At 40.5% G+C, this 27,359-nt stretch overlaps 4 protein-coding genes across 5 annotated transcripts in view; 2 read left to right on the forward strand and 2 right to left on the reverse strand.

The window, feature by feature from the left end:
• The window catches only part of necab1 (N-terminal EF-hand calcium binding protein 1), a 31,823-nt gene extending 24,569 nt beyond the window's left edge, over window positions 1-7,254 (forward strand). Inside the window, exons 9-13 of the mRNA XM_017420370.3 lie at window positions 156-203; window positions 2,736-2,848; window positions 4,469-4,546; window positions 5,330-5,421; window positions 6,614-7,254. Of these exons, the coding sequence (XP_017275859.1) occupies window positions 156-203; window positions 2,736-2,848; window positions 4,469-4,546; window positions 5,330-5,421; window positions 6,614-6,642 (360 nt within the window). The 3' untranslated portion in view covers window positions 6,643-7,254. The remainder of the gene's footprint in view (window positions 1-155; window positions 204-2,735; window positions 2,849-4,468; window positions 4,547-5,329; window positions 5,422-6,613) is intronic.
• A 914-nt stretch (window positions 7,255-8,168) lies between these two features.
• Window positions 8,169-18,507, reverse strand: pip4p2 (phosphatidylinositol-4,5-bisphosphate 4-phosphatase 2). Its single transcript, XM_017419504.3, has 7 exons — window positions 18,270-18,507; window positions 14,495-14,643; window positions 13,873-13,979; window positions 13,630-13,753; window positions 12,659-12,711; window positions 9,954-10,044; window positions 8,169-9,347 (listed from the first exon to the last, which is right to left on the reverse strand). Exons 1-7 carry the CDS (start codon window positions 18,373-18,375, stop codon window positions 9,204-9,206), a joined length of 774 nt encoding a protein of 257 aa, XP_017274993.1. The 5' UTR covers window positions 18,376-18,507; the 3' UTR covers window positions 8,169-9,203.
• A 2,223-nt stretch (window positions 18,508-20,730) lies between these two features.
• si:ch211-57n23.1 lies at window positions 20,731-24,580 on the forward strand. Of its 2 annotated transcripts, none has more exons than XM_017420518.3 (4): window positions 20,731-21,145; window positions 21,253-21,310; window positions 22,105-22,662; window positions 23,406-24,580. In XM_017420518.3, the coding sequence occupies exons 3-4, from the start codon at window positions 22,127-22,129 to the stop codon at window positions 23,545-23,547; spliced, it is 678 nt and encodes a 225-aa protein (XP_017276007.1). In that variant the 5' UTR covers window positions 20,731-21,145; window positions 21,253-21,310; window positions 22,105-22,126; the 3' UTR covers window positions 23,548-24,580. The 2 variants fall into 2 exon arrangements, with proteins under 2 accessions (XP_017276007.1, XP_017276016.1); XM_017420527.3 differs by having other exon boundaries at window positions 20,732-21,145; window positions 22,108-22,662.
• chrac1 (chromatin accessibility complex subunit 1) lies at window positions 23,894-26,160 on the reverse strand. Its single transcript, XM_017420550.3, has 3 exons — window positions 25,930-26,160; window positions 25,629-25,755; window positions 23,894-25,033 (listed from the first exon to the last, which is right to left on the reverse strand). Exons 1-3 carry the CDS (start codon window positions 26,080-26,082, stop codon window positions 24,954-24,956), a joined length of 360 nt encoding a protein of 119 aa, XP_017276039.1. The 5' UTR covers window positions 26,083-26,160; the 3' UTR covers window positions 23,894-24,953.
• Between the last annotated feature and the right edge of the window lie 1,199 nt (window positions 26,161-27,359).

Below are 27,359 nucleotides of genomic sequence, written 5' to 3' on the forward strand. Positions count from 1 at the left end.
ACTAAAGTCCTGTTTTTCCTTCAGCTTAGAGTATTTTCACCTCATTGTTTTTACAGTTTCCGCTCCCGTCTGTGCCACAGATATTTGGTTTAGACTGGATAAAGATTGAACTGTTTCAGGAAACCTGCTAAATTACATCTCCTCTGTTCTTGCAGGAGATTCGTCTGGAACCCGTCGAGGAAGAGGTTGTGGAGAGCAAATCGGTTAGTTTTATCGACTTTATCCTTTGCCGACCACCTCGTTGTGAGGACCGTCACATCGCTGGTGCTAAACAGACAAGGAGGCCGCACCAATAGCATGCAGACAGTGGTTGTCATAGCAACAGCACAGTTTAAAGTTTAAAGCATTTCACTTTGTCCTGAGCCTTGTTTTTTTCTGTTTGGAGCTGAATATTTAGTTGTAGATGTGAAAGAGAGCTGATGCTGCAGTACATCTGTTTTACCTTGGTGAATAATAAATGAATACAGCAGGAGCAGGAGTAATGCTTATTTTAGCTTGTAATTTAGGTAAATATACAAACAGCAAAAATCCATCCTCCTGGCTTGTGGTGGTGAAGACTGCGAGTGTGTTTTTAATGATGCTCACAGTGTGGCGGCGTGCGAAAACCCACCGGTGTCCGCATGCCAAACAACAGAAACACAGCAGTCGGGATTCGTGTCAGCTCATTTCCGAGCTGAGAAATCCTTCCCTGCTGAAGAGTAACTGTGAAAATCACATTAGTAACAATACTCACAGGAAGATTTCTGCTTCCAGCTTCCACCAGAGATAAACAAGCAGCCTGACTAACAGGCAACGCTAACATACTTTAATCTAAAAGGAGGAACTTTAAACAGGAAGTCAGTTTTATTTTGGGAAATGTTTTGGTAAGGAGATGTTGGAACAGCCTCGAATTTGAAATAATAGCAGTATAAAAACAGGTGCTTTTATTATCTTTGGGTAGAACTGGAAAGGCTTTTTGATTTGAAATAGTTGGGTTTATTGAACATAATAATGTTGAAAGTCAGGAGGCAGATAGATGTGATCTGTACACCTCGAAACCTTGAAAATGGGTCTTTTACGCTGTTTTCAAAATAATCACTCATTCCCTCACTCACTACATCGTGGTCACTATATGAAGGGGATAGGATATGTCCAACACTACTTGAATGCAGAGTACTTTATAATAACGGGCCAAGTGTTTACAGTCAGGCGTCGTGTAAATAAACCTCACTGAGACACTTTGGACGCCTGAATCTGAAGTGACGGACACCAGGATTCTGCTGGTTTTATCCGAGAGAATATCAGTAACATCATCTGTCTCCACGACACCGACATACAATTTATTTACACATATCTGTTGCACTTCTTTGTTGTACCCTTTTACACAACCGCAGACTGCAATTGTAGCTATATTAGAACTTTCAAAATGTTAAAAATATGATTTAATATTGCCAACACAATGTTTTTGTACAGAACAACGGATTTTAAAGTTGTGTAAATAATAAATACAAGCCATGCAGCATTATAATGGTTTAAAAATGGCTTTCTGTAGATTGAGATTTACAACATATCTTTAATTGTTTTTTTTATTTAGATTTACAATGTTTTATATATAGGATCAGTTTAGTATTTTGGCCGAGTCTGATAAAAATCACAGTTATGATCTGCAGACGTTAGCGTTAGCCTCAGTTAGCTTGCTGTTTGGGCTCAATTCGTTGTGGTCTGTTTCCACCGATGTAATGTCCAACTTCTGATCTTTACTTTTACCAAACCACCTGACCAGTTTGTACGGCGCTATGTAGAGAATAAATAAACAAACAGTACTACACTAAACATGGAACTACTTTACATAAGTCATTTTGAAGCAAACAACCCCCCAAAAAATGCTTCAAAATAACATTAAATTCAGTCTAAAATCAACACTAAGAAAGAATAAAACAAGCAGACTGAAACTAAGTGTGTATATTATTATTAACTCTTGTTTTCTTTAACATGTGAAGGATTAATAAAAATAAAAGGTCCATCACAAGGTCATAATTCCTCTTTTCGGCTGTCTTCTGCAGCTGGTTGTTGTTTGTGTAGTTATTTATTAACGCATGAATTCGGATTGTATTTTCCTTGAGAAATGTTTACGTTCAGGAGCAGAATCGTAATAGAAGTCACCCCCTGTACATGAATATCGCATGTCTCATTACAGAACTAATGCAGGCGTCGGTGTGAATTAATCAGTGCGTAATTGGCTCAACGCCACACGTCACTCGGGAGAAATTGGCCGCTGAGAGAGCCGATAATGACCAACAACACAAGCCTGACGTGTGATTGTGTTTTAATGATCTGAGTTTGTCTGTGTCTTTCTCCCAAATTAGCCACAGAGTAGAAGCGGGCTTCGGCTGGAGCCACACAGTCACATTTCCATCATTGCATCGGCTCCCGTGAATCTCCAGGAGCCTCTTGCTCATTAACACACACAGTGTACCTCGTAGCCAGCAGGCAGGCCACTCACTTCCTGTTCCCATCATCAACTCCTCATCAGCCGCAGGAAATCGTTAGCAGACTGACTTTTGTCACAATTAAACCATTTTGTTGCTTTTTAACACCTTTCTGCACGTCCAGTGGAAAAAGGTCGAGATTCACCTGCATCAATTTTTAATGTTTTCTTTTTCTGCCAGAGGATTCCTGAACTCTAACAAACCCAACCAGGCTCTCCTCTACACCTGCAGCAGGTTCTGACCTCGTGTGTGTGTGTGTGTTCACAGCACATCCTAATAGTGCAGCGGCAGCTCTCGGTGCTGGAGGAGGAGCTGGAGGAGTTTCGTTTGGCTCTCAGGCAGTACATGGACTGTGCCTGCGCCCAGACGGGGTGTCTACAGTCAGTCCTCTTTCTCTTTTCACTTGGATCATTTAGGATTTTCTGCCTATATTCTTGTTGTGTTTGTTTGTTTGTTGTTGTTGTTTTCCCTTCTTTTAAAGGATGTCATTTTTGAAGTGATGTTTTGTGAAGAGTTGTTTCATAATCCTCAAAAACAGCATAAAATGGGTCGTTAGCTGAGCCTGGATAAAGACTTTTGCCTCTTTCTCCACACTCTGAGCCGGGCTGAATGGCTACTAACTACTGATGACTATTTATCAGAACATCACTTCAAAATGACCAGCTCAGTTTGATGTATTTGCTTTAATAATTATCCTTTATTTCATAATTCATGAGTGTTAGAAGAAAATGATCAGTAAGCCACTGTTTTCTCTAAATTATGAATATTAGTTCAGAAACCAAAGATAAACCTTACATTTCTAGAAGTAATAACTACTAATGCTAATGCTAATACTAATACTAATGTTTTAGCTATCCTCAGCTACCATCTGATGATAGTTTACGGCTCACTGTAAAGCTTGCAAAGTTGTGTTGATTCATAAATCTGTGAAAACAGGATCTTAAAATATAAAAGTCTGTGGTATATCTCTGTTGTACAGTAAGGGAATTTAAGAAAGTGTTTGTTGCAACAGCTCTTAGAGGAAAAAACTTAAGGAAACACCCATCAATTGTCCACTTCAGTGAGCAGAAGCAGTTTGATACAACAAAATGCCTTTTTATTGAAGACTTTATTTATATTTGTATTTAATTTAAGACTAAAATGTCTCCATAGTGAAGCTGAACACCCTCAGTTTCTTCCCTGCTCGCAAAGATTGGTTATAAAGACAACATGGAGACATGATGAGCCGTCTCGACTCAAGAGACACTCTGTTTTTTATTTTCTAAGCTGTCACAACCTCAGGTTAATAGATAAAGAAAATTAAAGGAGGCGTTCGCACACAAACACTTATAAAAAGCCTTATAACATGATAACATAAACATTAAACAGCAGCGTTGTTCTCCACCTTCTCTGTATGGTGATATGTGGTAGAAAGCAAGTTCAGCTTATTTGTCAAATTATTCAAACTTCTTATCAGTTTTGAGGATTATTTGGGGATTTCAGAAACACCAAATGACTCTGATTGGACTGAAGACTTTCTAGGAGTTATTTAGCATCATATTGAGTCAGGACAGATGAGAAGGTTTGATTCTGGCTGCAGAGCTGATTCAGACCACAGCATTCTGTGTTTTCTTTCCAACATTAAGGCTTAAAATGTACGCAGCTCGCCGTGCCGCCTGTGACTGAACACATCTTCCAGCTGAACCAGGCTGACGTTATCTGTCACTTTGGTTTTTGATGAAATCCTGCAGCCTGAAGCACGTTTCAACATTTACATGCTTCGTCACGACTGCTTCTCTAAAGAGTTATTCACTGTTTTTGCTCTTTTTCTCTTTTTTGTTTTACAAAATGCAGCTCTTGCCTCAGACCAAACGCTGTAAAAATATATTGCATTGTAAATCCACACAATTGATTTTTTTGGGGGGGAGGAAGAATCGCCTTTCTTGCACACAGTGAACAGTTTAGAGACAGGCGCCCTGTTGGAGCGCACTAATCGCTTGACTTGCGTTTGTTTCTGGCAGCATCGCAGTCCAACGGCTGGCGAACGAATCCCGCTTCATTCTCTATGAATTCTGGGAGCACAACAACGTGTGGAAGAAGTAAGTATCCCCCCCCGACATGTGTCACAATTAATGTGCTGTGGCTTGTTCTCATTAACTCTGAGTTATTTCTTTATCCTGCCTGAACTCGTTAGGCATTTGAGTAACACCGACGCTTTAATGAAGCCGATAAGAAAAACCACCACAGCAAACCGGGAACAAATCAAACAAAGGAATTATACCAGAAATGCTTTTGGTTCCCATGTTTTAATTCATTTCTAAATTGCTAAAATGTTCATTATCCCCTGCTGACAAAAGGCCGAAGTAGACCACATCGTTTTCGGCAGTCTCTGTGTTCGTGTTTGTCTTTCTGTTAGCAACATATCTCACGAACCACTTCATTTATTGAAACTTGCAGGAAATAATCACTGGTTGTACGTCAACAACCGGTCAGTCGCACAGATATGGAGTTCATTAAAAAAAAAGCAATAAAACTTATTCCAAACAAAGGTCAGGCTTGAGTGCGTTGTGCGTTAATGCTCTTTGGATGGTTTAATATTTGTCTCTCTGAATTTAGATACTGTATTTTTCTCACTTCAGACATGATTATTTCATAGTAAATAATTTTTTTTGCAGGAATTATACCATTTTATAAGTTTAAGTTTGCTATGAGCAACCAGCAGCCCGCTCGACATTTGTATCTGGTGTTTTAACAAAGACAGAAATTTATTATTTAGATACTCAACACCATTTTAACTTCAAGGAACCAGTGATAGCCAAGAAGAGTTTTGCTTCTCTGCACACACAGAATCATCTCTTTTCATCTTTGTTCCTGTTTTTCAGTCACCTACAGACTAACTACAGTAAAACCTTCCAGAGGGGGAACGTGGACTTCCTGGAGACCCCTGAGACTGTTACTACCATGCTCGTTCCTGGTAAGATCATCCACAGCTCTGATCCACTCTGCACCTTCAGCTGTGGTCTCCACAGAGCACTTAGTTTTATCATCAGAGGTTTTAAATGCTCTGCCTCTTTTGTCCAAGAAGCGTCAACTCTTTCACTTTTAATTAGGTCATCTTCACTTACATTACTGCCTGGAGAGTTACGACTGATCCTTAGTGACAACATGGCAGTGATGGATGGAAACACGCCTGCGTTCTCATTTCAGTTTGCAAAAACCTCCTCAAACTGAAAACTTAAATGCCGTCACTTCTGAAATAAAATTTAGGAGATGAGTTATAAAACATCTTATTCAGTTTTGACGTGAAATATGTTTGAGGGCATCTCTCCGTCTTCGGTCTCGGCCACATGGGAACAAATCATCCAAATCACATTTGTTTTTCGCAATAACTCTTTTATTATTATTTGAATAACAAGGCTTAAATTAAACTGATAAATCTGTCGAACTTTACACAGAAATAACAATATTCACAGACTACAAATACATACAATCATTTAAGCACCCATCATACATCAAATTAAGTGTTTTAGAATCAGACTTTTATTTGTTCAGCCGTTTCTTTTTTACCTCTACATGCTCAGAAAATGCCACATCTTAATGGGAAAATGCCTCATTTAAAAAAAAGGGCTCTAACTAAATATGCCATTTACATAACTTATGTTAAATTGAAGAAAAGTGCTGGATTTAAAAAAGCAACATTTAGCTCTTCTCCACACAGATACACATTTTCTCCTAAAACAGTGTTTTCGTCATTCCTAAAAAGATCCTTGTAAACACGGTATCTTTTCCATAAGTGTCTTCAGCCAAACGGAAACATTGGAAACGACCCAAAGTAACCGTAGTAACCGTGCCGAGCCTGTATGTGGCGCTTCAGTAACACGCTGGGTGTCAAATGTAGAAGAAGAAGAAGACGTAGGTTGGATCAGAGGCAGGGCAATGACATCGGTGTTTTCAGAAGGTTGCGTTTTGCCCGTCTACACAAAAACAAAAACTTTGTTTTTTCACCCTGGCGCCTGTTTTAGTCTTCCTCATATGCCAAGGCTGAAAAGATAAAAACTTTTCACAAAAACCACTCCTATGAGAAATGACCTCACAGCATCGTCTGATCCACGGCGCTCGTTTTAAAGGGCATCAATCATTTTGGCTCTTCTTCGTCTCCTCCGCAGCCTCCTGGTGGGTCCTCAACAACAACTGAGGGTGAAACGGCGTCCTTCGTCGTCAGCCACTGACGGGTGTGAAGAGCAAACCTGTCAACACATCAGAAATCCCCTCACACACACACACACACACACACACACACACATGCACACACTAACCGAACACAGCTTGTGAAGTCATGGTGATTAGTATTTATGACCTCCATGTTCCTTCATAGTTTGGTGGTAGCTGAAATAGCTCAAGCGTCTTAGAAGAAGCTGTTTTTGTCCTCAAAGCGATGACCTCATCAGACAGGGGTCCATCCGACGGGCTGACATCTTCACTGTGCTTGCCGTAACATCATCCGCAGTCCAGAAGAACCCATAAGAGCCAAAACATGTGTGTTTGTGTCCTTATAGCTATCTTTGTGAGGACACTGGACATTTTAGCCTCAGATTCTGGGTTTAAGAACCTACATAGAATAAATTAAGAACAGGGATTGTTGACGTTTGGGTCGTGTGTTGAATGAATGACCTCATGAAGACAGAAATGTGGGTAAAAGAGTTTAGATAAGAGAAAGATATAACTGTAGCAGCTCCTGGGAGCTCATAAAAACCATATTTATGTGTCAAATTGAGACAAAAGTCTCAAATAAAGATATTATTGTGTATGCTGTGTACATTTCTGTCTTATTTACACTTATGTAAATAGTTTGGTTTATGTAAATACATATAGATTTGGAAGCTCCTAAATCCAAAACAGGATTTACTTAAGTGATGATAAAAGCAAAATGATAATTTAATGACTTAATCGTAGTTAGATTCGCCTAGGATTTAATTTTCTTTCTTGGCAAACTGCACCACCGTGTGGAAACTCAGCAGCACTGCAGCTTGAAGAAAGCGCTGCAGTTTGCTTTATTCTGGCTTTTCTGGACTTTTTATTACAATGTGTGTCACAGCCCACCAGGAAGACGACTCAGCAGAACGAAAACCGGATTAAAAAAGTAATTTATAAAGTCACACCCAAAATATTTTTTTTAATTCTTGTTTTTCTTTTAAGACTTTCACCAAAACAGACTGACTTGTGACGAACTACAGCTGCACGGAAATATCATGGTTGATTTCTGTAAATAGTAAAAACAAAATCATTATGATATGAGTTTGAGACACATGAACAGCCTGAAGAACGAGTAAAAACTGAACAAAGCTGATAACTGAAGAGACTGGCTGCTGAAGAAAAGCATCGCCTTCAGGAGGGGGTGAATATATATGCACACACCATGTGTCAATAATTTAAAGCAAGTTTGTTTTCCCTCCGTTCAACTTCATTATGCTTAAGTTTTTATTGATATTTAAACCCACTTAACATCTATATTGGAGGCAACAAAACAGAAAAAAAGCCACCATAAATCATGTTTTTACAACCTGATTACAGACAATAAAAAAGACAAATACAGGCAGTTTTGACTTTTTATTGATAAATTATCCTTTTTTAAAAACACTCATGAACCGTCTTTCCTTTCCACCTCTCGCACTACTCACTCCCCCCCCCCCCCCACCCCCCCCACCCCAAGTACTGAATTTAAGCTATGTACAAAGTAGTTTTAATCTCTTTTTTTTTTTTTTGCTTCATCATCATCGTCACATTCAGAACGAGGTTGGAACTGTGCCTACTGGTCACGATAAAGAGACGGGACGTTGCTAGAGTTCACTGGAGGATCGGAGAGCGGCGGTACGAGCTCGGGGAGGAGGAGGAGGGTTTACATTCAAACTCACAGGAGCAAAGATGGCGACGTCACAACCACCAGCCGCCTCTGAAACGGAGCTAAACGCCGCCTCGGTGACATGAGCAGGTCGACATGCAACAGGCTTGAGAACCGGATTTAGAGAATCTGATTACAAGAAGATAACCTGAAAGGGTTATTGCTGCGGTGACTTGGGAACAGCAGGCACACGCACAAAAAAAACCCAGAAATAATAACTCTGTAATAAATATCTGTTGATCTAAAGCTCCTCTTTACTAACACTGGGCAGCAAAGTTGGCACGCATGGGTATATAAGGACAATCTTTAAAAAATTTGATCTTTTTTTAGCACTAAAATCATAAAGTAATACTATATCTGAGTACACAGGCAAGAGATGAGGTTACAATACAGTACGGGTATGCAGGAGTTCAACTAGCAGCAAAATAACTCTCAGAATTGCATAAAAATTGTAGTGCAGTGGGCAAAACGTTGTCTCATTTTGGGCTGGTCTGTAACAGAAGAATAGGGTGCCATCGTGTCACTCAGAGTAGTTCAAAAACACTAAATCCAACCAGTGTTTTCAACTAGTTTTGTCAATCATGAGGAAAAAAAAAAATCACATATTTTAGGTTCCTAATTTTTGATTATTTCAGAGGAATTTGGAAAACCCCTCGTCTGGGTTTGAATCTTGATGCACCAGACTGAATGACAGGCAGTGGATTTGCTCAGCAACTCAAACAACGAAAGACTTCTTCAAACCAGCACCGTCCAGAACCCTCTGCACCTCCGAGGTTTTTTTTTGTTTTGTTTTGTTTTCCGGAAGCGACGTTAACGGCTGAAAGTGGAGTTCGTGGTCCCGGCCGGGCGCGGCGTCTCTAGGCGAAGCTGTTCTCCGGGTAGCTGACTTTGATGGCTCCCCAGTAGCAGGCCCTAATCAGACAGATGAGGCCCAGCAGGTAGGCGAAGGCCCAGGACACGTAGGTGGCGTTGTAGCGTCTCGCAAAGTCCCGAGTGCCGACCTGTTTTCACACAGGAGAGGAAACACTTGTGTCACTGCGCTCCAAGAACACTGAAGTTTGTAGGAAGGCAGAACATTGATTTGTTTTGATTTTTTATTCCCTTAAAACAGTCATAAGTAACATTCTTTGCATGCCAAAGGGATAAACAAAGGTCTCACCTGATCTGTTAGCACAAAGAGTATGTGATGAGGATCACTCTCAGCTACTACCACACTGAAGTTCAGCTCAGTAGCTGTAAAACTGACTGAGTTGCAGGCATTTTAGTGGCAGCTGCGGCAGCCATCTTGAATCAGATTGACTCTAAAAGTTAATTGTTCATCCAATGTTTACTTCCTGAGAGTTTAGTTAAAATCTGTCTAGTGGTTAATGAGATATTTTGCTAACACACACACACACACACACACAGAAGTGTTTACACTATCTCCAGCCATTCCTGGCAGCAAGTGATCATAAATATTTACTGAAAGGCAATTTATCCAACAGGAAAAAGGGACTTTTTGGGTGAAGACGTCTTCATCTTTTGTTTTAAAAGGTTCAGTTTACTTTAATATTAACTGGGGGAGGGGGGGTAATGCCATTAAAGTGAAGCGAACAGGTCCTATTTACCGTGAGACCGACTCCAATGAAAATGCAGATCATTCCTATAGTTATATAAGCACAGCAGCGCCTCCTGGGAAGAGCACTGCCGACTGAAGATCTGCGAGAAGAGACAGACAATACAAAAATGAAATTAAATAAAATCAGTGTATGGAAAAAGAGATTTCAAAGCAGCAACAAGAAAAAACACTTTAGGTGCCATTTGTCCCTCGATTTTATTTTATTTGACATCTTTGTAGGAAAACCAACAAACAGATCAACACTGTTTGACTGGATATTTTATTGCGTAGTAGTTATGACTAAATCACGATCTTTTTCGGTACTTTTTCCCTTTCCTGGTGGTTTGCTTCACATCCTTCTGACCATCTTGTGAGTCGAACAAAAGTCAAAATTCTCACTTCCACTTTTCCAAGTTAAACATGCGAGAGCTTGAAGACAGTCACATGTGCAGCTCCGAAAAATTTGATACACACACACACACACACACACACACACTCTTCAAGCTGCAGACTGGAGTCTTTTCTTGCTTCATCATAACTTTCCATGCCTCCCCCCCTTTGAGCTCTCACATGCCTCTCATGTGACGGGAGTCAAGCATTCTTCAGGGATCGCTGGAATTCAGATGGCTTAGGGGGGCCGACCACCTGATGTTTGGCCTTCTTTTCCTCTCTACACACTTTCGCACGCGTTTCGGTCACCGCTGCCGCCACGTCGTTGATTTCACCCGGGAACGTTAAGAAGAACACCTTCAAAGATGCTGGGGCTGTTTTTTTTTTCTTCTTTACAATCAGAATCAAACAATGAAATGTGAGGAAAGAAGATAAACTGCTGCACAGAAGATTAAAGAGTGTCTGCTGTAGTTTGCTGCTTATTCTTTAAATGACTTTAACTCATGTTCCCCAAAAGGTCAAGACGCTTAAGTCAAGAAATTTACCTAAAACAGAATCCAGAGGCTTTATAGTGATTGTTTTTAAAGTATGAGACTGAGAAGGTTTCTGTTTGAGATCAACAAATGCTGCAGAACTGAAAGTAAAAAACTTTCTACTTTGGAGTATTTTTAAAACTTTGGAGCCTCCTCTATCGACTTCTTCCTGTAACCACTTCCTGGATCTCTTTTCAGCGGCTCATAAGTGGCTAAGGGGAAACTGATGTTTACCACAAACCAACCACACAGACCAGTACGTGTCGTTTGACTCCCATCATCCTCTGGAGTCAAATTAGGAGTCATCAGGACTCTGTCCCACAGACAGCGTCCCCAGAAACTCAGGAGCCAGGGAGAGGAAAAAATCCCACACAAGACAGGCCCTGGAGCAATGTGGATATCCTAACTGGGCCTTCCTGAAAGCAGATAAACCCAAACAGGACTCCAGCCAGCGACCGGGTGAAAAGAGGGACCCCAAACCCAGAACCAGACCCAGACCTGTGGTCATTCTGTAAGTTGCAGGAGTTTCAGAGAAACCGAGACGTTTATTTTCTAAACCTGATGCCCCAGTGGCTTTCATACCCCAAAATATATTATGGCAAAGTCTGGTTGAGCCCAAAGATCTGGTCCCCTGGTACAAACAGAGTAACACTGTGTGTGCTGTTCAGGGCCAGGAGGACTGTGATCAGTTATACATCAGGGAACACAAAGCAGCCACTGGCCAAAAGGATGGAGCTACATCATCAGGCCGGGACTCTGACAGCTGGCCTGCAGATGGGAGTAAACCTCACTCTCTCAGGGATGAAGATGTGCACATCCTTGACAGAGAGGAACGCTGGTTCAAGTAGTAAAGGAAGCCATCTTTGTGAAGAGAACCTGCCCGTCATTAAACAGGGGCGGAGGCCTCCGTGTCCACCTGTCCCCCTTCTACAGTGCTGTTATTACGAGTATCACTCAGCCCATCAGGGTCCTAACAATCAGTCGTCAGGCTGATGGTCGTCTTTTGCATGTGAACAACTAGTTTTGGGTGTCACACCCAACTGGTCGATTCATTATGGAAAGGTGCTGCTTGTAAATCTGAGTTTGGTTGCAGCTCTTTTGGATAAAAGACGAAGCGTTTCAACAAAGAAGAACGCGTCCAGAGGACGTGACTCAGCCTCGTTAGATTCATCTACCTGGAATAAAGAGAAGAACTTTTTTTTTTTTTTTAACTTGTAATGAGAACAAAGAACCAAATCTCACTAAGGTTAGGTGTAAGGCCAGCCTTTAATTCCCGTCACACGTCCGGATTAGCCTCCCCTCCTCGCTTCACCACTAACCCAGACCTCTCAGAGCTCCGCCTCAGAAACCAAACGATTACAGCTCAAAGAAACGTGGAGCTCAGAGTTTTTACAGCTAAATGAGTTCTATCAAAACATCTCCACACACAGCCGAGATCTGATGCCAGCAGAGGACTGGAAATTCAATATTTCTTCTACCAACAAGTTTATTTTCTTTAATAAATACAGATGAATTGAGCAGAGTCAAGAATTATAATGAAAATTTAAAATTTAACGTCTCAGATGGTTTTATTTTATGTTTTTAGTTTCTTCAGAAGCTAAATAAAAGGTTTTAGTTCCCATAGTTTAGGCTTTTAACAAATTTATGTTATTTTTTCAAATGTTTCTGTAAAAATAGAGCAAAGAGAAAGAAAAAAAGAGGCAGAAGTTTATCTAGGAGGCTAGGCTAATGGCTCGCCAAACAAGGACCAAACAAATTAAGAGTAAAACAAGTAAAAGTTTAGTCGACTCACATTTTTTTGCAGTGGGGACACTTGGCTAGTGTGTTAAATCGAAGCTCCATCCACTGTGAGGAAACAAAAAAAACAATTATTTTTATTATAATAATAATATTTTTAAGGAACATGCTCACGTCAACAGGCGAACACGCTACAGCGCTGCTGTATTTGAACAACAGTCAACACAAAGCTCACTGAGACAGATTTAAAATGTTCCGTTTTGATGGTTTGCAACAAGAACATCCTATTTATTTCTGCTAAATTACTGTTTATAGCACCATGTATCAGCTGTGGTTTCATTAAGGGTTTAAAAAGGCAGGATGACGTTGAATATGACTCCCAACACCTGGCTTCAGAGAAAAAGTAAGATTTGAAGATATTTTCATCGTAAAAGCATGAAGAAGTGATAAAAACAAAGGGGGACGTTTTAAAGCCAGGTAAGCACAGAGTCATGTCATCATCGGTGTGAACAGAGCCACAGGTTGGACTGGAGCAGGTTAGGCTGCTGCCAATATGTCCACCCATACGACCAGATTCCCTCAACCTCCTGCTGTGCTGGGAGGGCCAGACGTCGGCTGTGATGACCTGACGCCCTCGCTGCCCTACAGACGCCGCAAGCAACAACGTGCACGATGACAGCAGCACAGATTTGGAAATACAGAGTCGGGATCTGCACACCTTCTGTGACGCAAAAGACTCCTGGCTGTTATATTCAGCACGTCAAATAGTCATTTTACATAAATAAAAAGGGATCAATCTGCCAAAAAGGATTGGGTAGATGCTCACTGGAGAGGCGAAGCAGGCAGAAAATATGCAGAATATTTGTTTCTTAATTAAACAGCTGAATCAGTGAAATGTGGCAGCACAGACTGTTAAGTTAAAATAAATCTAACGAGGCTCTCAAATGACTTAAATGAACATACTAACAGCAACAAGTCTGCAGTGAGCTGAGGTTGTTTCTTTTCAATCTGTGAGGGTTTACGTGCCAGGAAGGTGTTGCCGCAGTGACCGCAGACCACCCTCATCCCCTCAGGCTGAACGGGCAGCGCCGGCTGGGCAGGTTGCTCCTCGGGGATCACCATCACCGGGCTCAGGTTGATGATGCGTCTGCTGTCGGAGGAACAGAGAGGAGCTTACGATTCCAGCGTGGCTGAGCCAGAAAAGTGGTGCAAGGTTGCACAATTTCAGTTAAAGAAAAGAAAAAAGAGAACTAAACTTAGGTTACCAACCAGTTTGGTCGAGGACATCCTATCCTCCTGGATGTGTCTTTGCAGATGAGCAGGCAGTTACAGGGACACCTCACATACTTCTTCCCTGTGGGGGGGTTCTTTATGGGCTGGGAGATAAACAGATCAAACATTACTGAGAGAAAACAAAAACAAAACAGGAAATTCAACCCAAACTTTTCAGATACGACGCCTGAGGTGAGCTCAAACTCATAAAAACTAACAATGCCGTTCCAAAAAATATTCCAGCATCGTGGATTCCTGATTGTAATTTGTCTGGTTTTGTAAATTTCCTGAGTGACCAATTAAGTCCAAGAACAAAAATGCAGCAAACGCAGCACTCTTCTTGTTTGTTTCTGAATCAGAAACTTTAAGATTGTAGCAGCAGTTGTAAAAAAAGGGAAGTCATAAAGGCAATTATCTCCATTGTGATGAGAGACATAAGTGCAGGCGGTTACACTCACTGACAGGTTGTTAATATCATCATAGTCAAAAAACTGACACTGATTACTGAAAAACAACACCTTCTTTCACACTATACAGAGACGAGTACTCAGGCTACAGTGAACGTGATATTTAAATAAATTTAGATGAACAGAAGCGACCCTGCGACGCCTCCACCCACCGTCGCTTCGTTGCAGACGGTGCACTTGACCACGTGCTGATGCAGCTTCCCATCCAGGTTGATGATGGACTGACAGATGCGGCAGTTGATGATGGGCACGCCGCCGGTGTCGGGGCTGGCGATGGCCGTGTAGGGAGGAGGTAGTTCGGCTTTGAGAAGAAGGGAAAACACATAAATGACTCTTTTTTTTTTAAACAGCAGAAACACAATCATCTCAGCATTCATATTTTTGATGGTTCAGCTTCTAAAGGAATCTGATGAAAATATTCTGGTTTATGTCAGAATATTAGAAGGTTTTTTCACTCGCAGAAGCAGATCCAAACCATTTTCTCCTCTTTATTAATAAATGTAAACTAAAAAGCCTCTCTGTCACTGTCACCCGAGACTCGTTTCTCCTTCTTCCTCCATCTCTCAGCTCGCTGCATCGACTCGACTTAATGCACGCCTGAAACCGAATACAACAGCTGAAGGTTTTGACTCGGTGTCCTTTGAGGTAAGACGAGAAGACGCTCCGCTACAACACCGTGCAGCCGCCATCCTCCGGCCCTAAAGCTCCCGGGGTGGGTGGCCGCGGGACGCGGGGGTCTGTGAAGAACAGCTAAACAACCAGCCTGTGTGCAGACATCAGCTGGCTTTGGTTTGGAGCGTTTACAGAAACAGTTTATGAAACAACCTGTAACGCTGGTTTGGGTTCAGCTGCTTTAGAAAAGTTTCACTCAAACTGAAGCAGACGTTGACTTTGATGAAAACTACCTTCACTGGAAAACCGGAAAATCATGGCATCGAAATGAAGTTTTCCTTTTTTTTTTCCTTTTAGCTTCTAGACAGACTTTTGCTACTTGAAGCTATTATTTTGCTGCTTTAGCTAGCTCTTTGTGACTTTTAGCTGTCCTTTTGCTGATGTAGCTATTAGTTAGCCTTTTGCTGCTTTTAGATTTTAGCTTACAATTAGCTGCTTTTGATTTCCAACTGGTGTTTTATTACTTTTAGCTGTTGTTCTGCTCCTTTAAGATTTAACAACTTCGTTTCAGCTTCTTCAGCAAATTTAAGCAAAGTCATTCAACACTCAGTATTTTATTATTATCAGCAGCAGTAGTATTAGTAGCAGCAGTACTAGCATCTATAGTAGTATTAGTATCAGTAGTAGCATTATTAATATCAGCAGTATCATTAGTAACAATAGTAATATTAGTATCAGCAGTAGTAGTATTAGCAGTAGTAGTAGTAGTAGACTGACTTCATCATGTTGTGCTCAGACTGATCTAACTGTGTTTCACATTCAGTTTCTCTCCAACCTTTACTTTCATTTGTTATTCTTTTAAAATCATTCACAGGATGTCCTAAAGTTGTCTAAAGTTCAATAAATCTGTCTCTCTTCTCACCTAAATAATTTAGTTTGAGTGGGTCTGAGAACAAAACCCAGGAATGTCAGTAAAAACCATATTGAACCCTTAATCCCAATAATCTGTCTGAAACATGAAGATAAAACATTTATTATTGATGCTCTGAAAGATGCTGCTGTCAAACAGTGAAGCAGACCTGCTCTGATTATTCAGGCTGCAGAAATGTGCTTGTCACGCTAAAACTGGAATAAGCTGTAATTTTCTTTGACATCCCATAATTACATTTCTTCATATTCTAGTTCAAGTGGTTGGAGGAAACCAGACTTCTCTCCGTTTTTAGGGTTTTTCGGTGCGTTTTGTTTTAGAAATGAAACCTGAAACTCCACCTGCTTTCTATTTCCCTCTGAGGTCTGAAGCTGGATCTGGTGATGGCGTCACTAATCACGGTTTTGTTAGCTTGTGTTGCTAACTGTTAGCTGGCGTTTGGCTCTGAGCGCAACAATAACAAAACTGGTTTTCCTAGAAACAGCCAAAACACGGTTTGACTTCATTACCTGATCTTAACTCTGAGGCACAAAATTGCATTATCCAACTCATGGTAAAAAACAAAAACATAGCCATTTAAAGGTTCTTTTTGTGCAATTGGCTATTTAACAAAGTCATGTATGTTTGCATATTTGTACAGATGATCTTATACCTAATTCAGAGGCAGAACACCAAACAGTAAGTAACTTTTCCACTAATAGTTGTTTTTACCATAAAGCAACCCTAAAGAGGCACAATAAATGCATTAAATCACCTTTCAGTTAACTCGCATTCATTAGGACTAAGTTTTAAACTCGCTGATCTTCTTTTTGAATAGTAAAACATTGACTTCATGTGAAATCTGAACACAAAAACAAAATAAATGAGGGGTTATTCTAACAGGAACACATGAGAAGATAACATGTTCATTTGTTTTCATTCAAATGACCCTTATCCTTTATCCTCAAGATGGAAACCTTGTAATTCAGGTCAACAACGAGCCTCGCTGGTGTGTTTTAACAGCACAGAGGTATAAACGAGTTTAGATGAACTGGCAGCCTCCAGGTCTGAAAAATGAAGCCACAACACCAAGAAAAAATGTTGCAGTTCCTTAATTGGCCACTTGAGGCATGCTCCTATAATTGAGTCAACCCTCCAAAGTTAAAAATGCCTACATTTATAGCAGAAAATACGATTATAGCCTGGTTCAAAGAGCTGGAAATTAATTTCCAGGAGGTTAACTGTAACATAACTCACCTATAGGAATTGTTTATTTATGAACTAAAAGGCATACACAGTTAAAGATGAGGCCACTTTTATTTATCTATAAGGCTTATGCTTTCTGAAAAGAAAAAAAAACAGTATTTAAAGTAAATTATTGTCTCAGTATGAACTAAATGCTTTGAGGACTTCAGTATTAGCTTTTGTTGCATTTAACAGCTGCAAAAACCCAGCAGGAAATCTGTCCAATCATCGTCAAAATGCTGCACAAACACAACACAGAGTTTTAGCCCTCGCAGCCATTTTGTTTTACAAGAATGTCACAGTTTAAGCAAAATTAATCTGTTTTACAAACTGCCTGAACTCATCGTAGATTAGCCAATAATACAGTGAGCAGGTAGAATTTACTGACAGGCTTCACCCCGGCCTGTCCCTTTAATCCGACAGGGAAAATATGAATTTTATAAAACTAGAATTCATTCATGCTTTCAGATTCTGATCTGGATGAACAAAACTTCTGATGCCTCAAGCAGAATCTGATGCCAGAGAAGCGGACCAGAACCAGGCCTGAAGTGGATTTCCCTTTCGATGCGACTCTGGATATGATTACAGAGCAGATTAACAGCAGAGATTATTTCTAGTCTGAGCTGTTTCGGCTCATTCTGACCCTGAAGGGTTCAAGGTGTGCAAAAAAACAACAACCATGCGACACAGATCAGTTATTTGGTAATCCCAGCCCTGTTCTCAGCTGCCATGATGATAAATCAGAGCTTCTTTATTTTGAAAGGGCGCATCTGGGACAAAAGGCTGCTGCGTGCCTTCGTCTGCAAAGGCTGCCCTCTCCTCCAGCAGGAGGCACCGTGAAGAAGATGACTTCTCCTCATCTTCATTGTTGTCAGCCTGCAGGAACATCTGCAGGGCCTCGGAGAGTCGTGATGCAAGCCTGTTTGCCCCGACAAACTGCTCGGTGTTTTTCCCCCAGCAGGCCCCTGCTTCCTCTCCCCGGCCCCGGCCGAGCTCCACCTTTTCCCCGGCCTCCACCTTTTCCCCACCGATGCCCTTGTTGGGGTTTTATTTACGCGCTCCCACAAACTCGATCCGCCCTGAAAATGATTCAGCATGCAGGCAGGCAGGCAGGCAGGCGGGCGGGCGGAGGGGGGCTCTGCTGCCCGTGTTTTCGTGTTTACCTCGGGGGCTCGAATCCTGCAGGTACGGGGGAGCGGTGGGGGTCACGTTCTCCGAGTTGGGGCCCGACAGCAGCGGGGACCGCTCGTCCATGCCGTCGGAGGCCATGTCGTTCCCCGGGACAAATGACGGGAGGCTCCGGGCTGCGCCGAGTCGTCCCGCGGCACGAAGAAGGAGACGGCCAGCTGCTGAGCCTGTCGGTGCCGAGTCGCTCCGGTCCAAATCAGCCCCGCCCACTCCGGTGACGACGACGGCAGCCTGGAGGAGGCGGGGCTCTGTCCTAACCACGCCCCCTCCATACAAGCACCGCCCTCGACAAGGGGCGGAGCCTCCTCGGTGCTAAAACAAGCCAAAACTATAAATCACACTGTTATTTTCCTGTTTTTTTTTTTACTTTTACGTAGGACTACCTTTTACTGCTTTTAGCTTCTAGCTACCTTTTGTTACTTTTATCTTTTAGCTTGTCTTTTTCTGCTTTTAGCTTTTAGATAGCCCTGTATTACTTTTAGCTTCAAGTTAACCTTTTGCCTCTTTTAGCTTCTAGCTTCCATTGTACTATTTTTACCTTTTAGCTATCCTTTACCTATCTTAGACCTATGTATTGTTTTTTTTCTACTTTTAGCTTTTAGCTAGTGTTCTGCTGCTTTTAGCTTAACCAACTCAGGTTCAGCAGATTTCATAAAACTCCTTCAGCACTCAGCATTCATCCTGCATTTTCTCATGAAAAGCTATTTTTTTGTTAAATTCAGGTATTCTGTGACCCATAAACACGTCATTATGTTACTTTGAGTTTTATACAGAGGTAAACGTTTAAAAACCCCAATTCTAAAATAAAGTTTCATCATTTTATTTAATCTGAGGACTAGAAGCAGTTCCTTATCTTGACCACTAGATGTCGCTGTAGATTTACTGAAATCTAAACATCTGTAGTTTATTTAACCTATATTATATTATATTATATTATATTATATTATATTATATTATATTATATTATATTATATTATATTATATTATATTATATTATATATATAAATGATTTCTTTGAGAGTTAGTTTAGCATCATCTTTTTTAAAATTAGTTTTAGATATTGACAGGCAATTATTAATATATTGTAACTATTTAATGTGTGGCTGTTCAAGTGTTTCTAGACTTTGATTGAGTTTTGTTTATTTTATTTAATTTACAACTATTAAGATGACACAGAGTAAAAACTTTTAAGAGTTTAAAAAACAAAACAATTATCAGGAAAGTACAGATTATTCTTTCATTCTCAGATGGCATCAAAATAATCTATTTGTACACAAAGAAAGAATTAACAAAATACTTTATTTCTACTTTCATTACTTCTGTTTTTACATTCATATATTATACAAAATTCCTCCCCATCAGATCTCTCCAACACTTTTTTTCTGTATCTCCTAATAATCTGAGGATTTCTACAAACAACTAGCCTGAGATCACATTCTGCTAGTCTTTGATTTTATTGTAATAAAATTCCTAGAATCTTTTTTAAATAAACATAAAGGTCACAAATGGACATCTCATTTCTCCATGTCTGAATGAACCGATCCAGAAGGTCTCTATTCAACAGTCATTAAACATGATTACACTTCTGTTCCGGAAACTTTTAAGATAAATATAAATATATGTTGTTGACCAGCTGCTGCAGATCGCTCTCATGTTCCCACAGGAGAAAATAAAGTTGCATAATCTGAGCTGAAGTGGACAAACCAAGTTGCAAGCTGACATTTTAGTCGACTGAATCGCTGCAGGGTAATTTCCTGAAGAAAATTAGCTCTTTTCATTATTACTGGTTTGAAACCTCATAATTGCACCGTTTCGTACATCTGAGTCAGAAAACAAAAGGATTCATTTGAACAATTTGTGTTTCAACAAGCCTGCCGCCATTGTTAGACAGCTTTCTAGGGCTGAGTAGGATCTGTTTAAACAAACGCCACGAATGCAATCAATTTTCCTTTTGTTCTGTTGGGAGAGAAGCAGTGGGAAACGTGGGTCGACGTGTCGACACCGAGGCTGCACTCAGATCAGGAGCTGCAGCAGTAATGTGAACACAGATTCAGTCCTTTATCAGCTGCATTCAGTGACAGGTTAAAGTGTAAAACCTGAGCTGATTACAAGGTTTTGCTTTGGAGCAGAAGCTGCTTCAGGTGGTCTTCCTCTCACACAGACACTGAGTTATATGAAGTAGAAGAACAAAGATATGAACATAGCTTCAGTTTGCAGCTTCAAGCAGGGAAATCTGTTTCCCTTTCACCTCCCAGAATATTGGTCAAAGAACACTAACTTTGTTTTGCTTCATCTTTTATCAGCCCCACGTTTTTTTAGGTCAAACAGACCAAGTTTGACCGTCCCTCCTTGAGCTTGCCGTCTGCGTTTCTCCAGTCATGTTGCAGCACTTCTGCTTGTTTTTGCCAAAATCCGTCTCATTCCTCGTTGCTTATGTCAGGGCGTAAACTTCGGACGAGACAGATGCATTTCCTGGTCAGCTAAAAACCACAAAGAGACAAGATGCTGTGTGTCTGAAACAAGCTCTGAACAGTTTCAGCTTGTTTCTAAAACCTCCTTCTTGTTTTTTTTTCTTTAAATGTCAGTGACGGAGCAGAAACAAGACTTAAACGCCGAGCCAAGCTGAGGCTCAGCTGTTTTATGTTTGGGGCTCATAAATCCCAGGATCCTGACACCTCTTCCTGCTCATCCAGTCACAAAGGAGAACATCAGAAAAGGAAAGGAAGATGAGCAGCTTAGTTTACAAGCCAAACAAACCAGTCAAGGGTTGAAGAAGATCCGCAACAGGCTGCTTTTTATCCCCCTTTCTTCTTGATTTATAAGCAAGACGTCATCCAGCAGCTCATTTAAGGTGAGTTTCACATCATCCGCGCCACAGACTTGAAGTGGAGCCAGTGGAAAACTATTCAGACTGCACTTTACAGGCTGAAGTCGACTCATTTTTTCCAACATCCTCAGGCTCCAGAGGAGTGCTTGCACACACACACACTGCCTGTCGCTGTCGTTTCTCCACAAGGTAAGACCATTCATGAACAATACACAATGTTAGCTTCTGTAAAACTTTCTGGAAGTGTTTGTGTTTTTCTCAGAGCTGTACCTCATTAGTTGCTACGTCGCAGTTTAGGTTTACGTCGTGGTTTACCGCCTCCTGTATGCATCACAGCTGAGATAAAGCCTTGGCTTCAAGTCTCATTACCCTTTTATTTTGAATTTTGAAGCCCCCTCAAAATGTTTCCATGTTCCACTCACTTTCCTATAAACTTGGTGGGAAATTATTTGTCTAGAACAGCGTTCTTAATTGGCCTAATTTTCCTTTCCTCTAGCAAAAGTCCAGAATATATATATATATATATTGCATGTGTTAGTTTTCTTCACTCAGACCTGTAGTTCTTCGTGGGCTCACAGCTTCTCTAAACAGAAAGAAGCAGAGAGAAACTGGGAGCTGGATATGAAAACGACCATAATTATCGGAAAAGCTGCACCAACTAAAATGAACTGATGTAATTGTGGGAAAAGCTAATTTAAGGTAAATACTGTAAACACAGGAAAATGTGGACAATTATATATATAAATATGCAAATTTAACAGTTCATTTGGGTCCAGACAGGATTTCATTTGGGTCTGGATCCGGACCACGGTCCATCACTTGGGGAATAAAGAATAGAACATCTCAGTTCGTTCTGCTCTGGCAGGTTCAGGTTCTGTTCTTGCAGAAATACAAGCGGAGGGGTTAGGTTTTTAAAAGTTATCCCAGAAAGATTTCTGGTCTTTAGACACCATCTGTTTCCCTGAAACGCTTCCTGTCTGCAGCAGACCTTCAGCCAGGTTGGAGATGCTCCAGTGGACCGTGATCAGGGTCTGGCTCTGCTTATCCTGCGGCCTCCTTCTCAGTTTCTGCTCTCCAAAAGAGGATGCAGGACCAGCAGGACCTTGGCCCACTTCCCCCTCTGAGCAGGAGTCAGGGGAACCGGACCTGGAGGACTGGGAACTGGGCTCTGGATCGTCTCTGCTGCACCTGCTCCACAACTTCCCCGCCGACAGCCCCTTCGTGACGAGCGCCGTCAACTGCACCCAGCGCTTCTGGCTCCCACCTTCCTCTCCAGTTTGCTGGGGGAACGTTGCCGGACCCGAGGAGTTCGCCAGGTCCCGCCTGTTCGTCCTGCAGAACCGAGCCGCCCTGCAGGCCGTGTCCTCCATGAGTGGAGTGGAGGACACGGGACTCTCCTACAACCACCAGGCCAGAGAGGAAGTCCTGGGGATCCACTCGGAGCACCAGAAGGTGAAAGAGACTATGCAAACCATGGAGGCTGTGTTCGTCTCACTGCATGAGAACAGGAAGGAGGGCAAGGAGCAGGGCGCGTTCACGAGGTGAGGAAACTGTTCCATCCCCTTCAGCAGCAAAACCTAAAACTCTGATATTTAGTAGAAATCATTTTTGTCATCGCATTCTTTTTCCACATGGCTTTGACTTTAAAATAACCTTTTCACAGAACTCTGCTTCAAAAGATCCGAATCATCCCTTTAATGCTCAGCTTTAACATTTTGAAGGTCTGAACTTTGACTGGTCTGCTGAAGCTTTCTGCTGAATGTTTACTGCTATTCCCAGGATCACTGTCGTGCTGCCTGACACAATTAGAGCTGATAAGATAAAAAAAAAGAGCACATTTCTGTTTCAACACTCTGCTTCTACATTGTGGCTCAGTTTTGTGTTCCTTTGAGGCTGCATTTAGCTAAAGTTTAGTCAAAACGAGGACCAGACTGGTACAAAAACATTAAAACAGAATGTACCATGTCTTCAAACCACAGACTACATAAAGAAGTAACTATTCAGCTGGCTTCAGCTGTGGTAGTTTGTCCCGAATCATAATTAATGGAGTATTCGGGAAGTCTGGAAACAATATGCCCTGTTTGGCCCAAAAGCAGCGCAGAGGGCTTCCAGATGAGCTGAATCATCAGTCTGAAAACCTAATTGAGATGAGGCTGCGGCTATATAAAAGAAAAAAAAAACTGCTGTAGAGCTTTAAAGCTTCTCTGTTCGAACAGACCAGCTTGAATTAGTGTGAGTACATCTTAAAGTCTGACGTTTACTGATGATTTCCTGTCCCGCTCAGCTTGAAGGAGCATCTGGCCGTCACAAGGGATGCTATAGACTGGAGAGAACAGACGGCGGAGAACCTGGAGAGGCAGCTTTTTATGGTAGAGAAGAGCCTGCTCAACAGCCAGCTTCGACTCAGCAAACTCCTCAGACAGTGACTGCGTTGGAGACGTCTTACTCAATCTGTGTTTAGGAGGGAAGCCAGCCAGTGTTTGCATGCTTACCATCGAGGTTACTGTACTTCTACTATGCATATTTGTAAATTACTTCCGTGTACTCTGTGCTATTTTAACCATTCATGTATCGAAATGTTCGGCTGGATCGGGAACAGTGTGCTACAACTTTCAGTATTTGTAACTTTTATACTTTTTGTATTATTTAACTTTATTCACAATTTTGTCACATTAAGATCTCTTCAAAACAGTTTTCTGAAATCTACTTCAGCAATCTTGCCCGGTTTTTGTTCATCTATGCTCCCTTTAGCTACTGTTTTGCTGATTTTAGCTTCTTTTCTGCTTGTTTCAGTTCATTAAATCTCACCAGTAATTCAGTACTCAGGCTGCACTTTTGCAGAAAATTTAATGTCTTGTTGATATTTATTATGCACCTTAATATTTCAGCTTGACAGCTATAAAAGTATGATTTATGATCTAAAGTCGCAGGTTTAAAAGATGCAGCAGGTAACAAAAGTTTCATGTTGCCATATGGACATTTTATAGCCACAATAACTGCAGCAGAAATGTAAAACTTGAAAAAGAATAAGTACGTTGTCAACCCCAAGACATTACTTCCTTGTGAGTTTTTATTTTAGCATTCATCTTTATTTTATATCAAATCTAAACAACATATTTGTAAATACTTACACGTGACATCTTGTGATCTGTACAAATATAAAACAAATCCGAATGTCTGAGCCTGAGATGTTTATTTGGAAAGGTATTTTGATTTGTTCACACAATTTTTTTGTATTTATGAGCTCAAGGTAGAGCCACGTTTTCAAAAATGTTTAACTTATAATCAATAAGAGTGTATTTAAACTCAAACTAAAGTTCAGCATTTCGACCATAAGACCTTCAACCTAACTGAGCTTTAAGACAGCAACTCGGTAACAGAGGCATCTGTGTGGACCTGGTTTCCAGGGTTTATCACTCGGCCTGAGGACTGTTTCAGGTTCATGCAAAAAAAAAAAAACATGTAAAACTTATCACACAGCTCACAGAAAGCCTCCGACTCATATGGTGAAAAGGCTGAATGAGAACTGCAGCGCTGAATGTTAAGTTTTCAGACACTTCGGCCGAGTGACGATTTGTTTCACACTCAGTTTTTACAATTGTTTATCGACTACGTTCCTTTATGACTCTGTGTGTTGTCGTGGTTGACGTATTCACCTGATTCTCAGTTTGTTCCCTCTTTGTTCCCTGTTCTCTAACTTTTTATTCTCCAAAAAGCTCTATGCGAACTCAGTGCGTCTAAAAGCACCGATAAGGTTCAAAGAGTCTCCTCCAGCAGTCCCTGTACGTGACACGACATGCGTCAAAGATAAAGGGGAAAAGTCATTTCCTGGTCAAAAATCGGCCTCTTCGTCTTGCATTTGCTCCAAAGTCTTGAGGTAATCTCGAGCCAAGATCTTCTTTGGTAAGATATCTGCCAGGTAAAAACATAAAATAAAGTGTTACAGAACGTAAAAGTGATTACCAAATTCATTACATGTCCTGTTCTGTGAAATAAACGAATCAAGCCTCGTTGTTTGGGATATTTTATACAAAGACATAAAGCCCTGATCTGCTATTGTTACATCGCCTGAAGACATATTATAGGTTTTACAGAAAGAGATGTTAATAGTTTATATAAACACTTTAGAACTACAGAAATGTTCAAGTGTCTTTAAACTGTTTGGGCTAAAATAACGAGATTAAAGTGTAATAATTGAATATTGTTTAAACCTTTCCATATTTTACTATGAGGTGCATATTTTTGTTTTCTCATCACCACTAACAGGTTCATGACACATTCAGCAGTCAGGAAATATATGATTTAAAGATTGCTTTGAGTTTAATGATACTATTTAAGTTTTAAGGTTTAATGTTTATTTTTATGTAATATTTTCTTTGATAATATCCGTAATGGCTGTCAGAGTAATGAAAACAGCATTAAAACGTAAAGTTTATATAACAGCTGATATAACCAGCAGCTTCACGGACAGGCCTGGGGATGCTCCCTGGCCTCAGGCGAGTCTCACCTGTGAGGAAGTGGAAAGTCTCGGTCGTCTCCGCGGTTTTAGCCAGGTCGCTGTAGTCCAAAGTGTTGGTTTCCCTCCCGGAGCTTTTGTTGAATGAAGTCAGAGCCAAATGCTGCACGAACAGCTCCTTTAACCAAAACACACGTCAACAGCTTAACGCCTGGAGCTCCGGCTAAACTCCGAGCACGGACATGTTCACTTCAGCGAGGAAATAACAATGCTAACCGCTGCTAACAGCAGCCCCGGGGCGATACAACGGATCATTAGCTTTTGGCTTAGCATTTAGCGGTAGCTAACTCACCGTAGCCTTGGTGGTGAGGAAGAGCGCGTCCTGGTTGATGCTGGAGACATCCGGGGAGCTCTTCATGATCAGCCTCACCCGGGAAATCGGCAGAGAAATTGTCTTTTTGGCTTCCGAAGTTTGGTTATCTTTATCGGGTGTGTTATGAGACATTTTTAGTGCGAACGCGGCACCAAACAGAAAGACAGAACTTCAGTTTTGTTTTGAATGGAGTCGTTTCTTCTTCGTTGCCTTTAATTCCGTTGGCGGAGTTTGCGCCGGTCCAGCGCCACCTGCTGGTGGATAAAAACTTTACTGAAATCACTATTCTTATTATTGCGAAAAAATAATCAATATATATTTATATCAATATTTGTTAAAAAATGTTACTTAAATATTGATATTTTGGAGAAAACAAAGTATGGTCTTCTTGTTTAATTTTAATTAAAGTAAAATAAATGTGTTGGATTGTTTATTTTCTGTGTTTCAGAAACATTAAAATAGTATTTCTTGACTTCTTCAATATTTTATGGTACAATTTAAACATTTTTGTGACACAAACTTATTAGATTGTAGGAATAGAATATGTGATAAAGAGAATAACAAAGTTATAATATGAGAAAGTACTTCAGTGAATATTACTTCTCATTTAATCATTTTAGAAGTACAGGAGCTTGTTTGTTCACTGAATATTTCTAAGAAAAAGCTAGCATTTTTCTTACTTTAGGTGCCTTCACAATACAGAAGCCCTAGTAATTTATGATACATAACAATATAATAATATATGTATTTTTTTTAATTCAGTATTTGTGTTCATCATATTATAAGTAGTGTTTTTTGCAGCCACAAAAGTAAATATAATATACCTTTAGAATTGAAAAATTCTTGCAATTCCCTGATGTTTAAAAACAATTCAAAGAAAAATGTCTTACAAATATTTCTGTAGTTTCATTTACAAATTCTTGAATCTTTAAAGGCGCTTACTTACATACAAAAAAGGCAGCTCACACAAAAAACACTATATTAATTCATTATATTATTATTTTTTATTTAACAAACAATCAATCTTCACCATTTTAGGGGCTGAACTATATTGCTAACAGAAAAGAAAAGAAAGGTAAACATTCTTTGTAGGTAGGCGATGGGGTAAAGAAAAAGAAAAAGCTGAAAAAGCTTTTACTCAATTCTGACAGCCTCCAAAGTCACAAATTGTTTGCTGATTGTTTAATTTTTTCTATATTTAAAACAGCTTTTGTACTGTCTCCTGCACTGTATTTTAAAGAGATTAAAGAGAAAAAAATTGTTTATATTAAAACACAGTGAAATGAAAGGAAAATCAGTCCCTTTGTATTTGTGCCAAAAAAATAAGGATTTACACAAAGTAATGACTCTTCATTCAACCTTTGCTGTTTGAGACTGAATAAATGAATAAGCAAACAAACAAATAAATA

The sequence above is a fragment of the Kryptolebias marmoratus genome, linkage group LG5, assembly GCF_001649575.2.
Source record: "Kryptolebias marmoratus isolate JLee-2015 linkage group LG5, ASM164957v2, whole genome shotgun sequence".
NCBI lineage: Eukaryota > Metazoa > Chordata > Actinopteri > Cyprinodontiformes > Rivulidae > Kryptolebias > Kryptolebias marmoratus.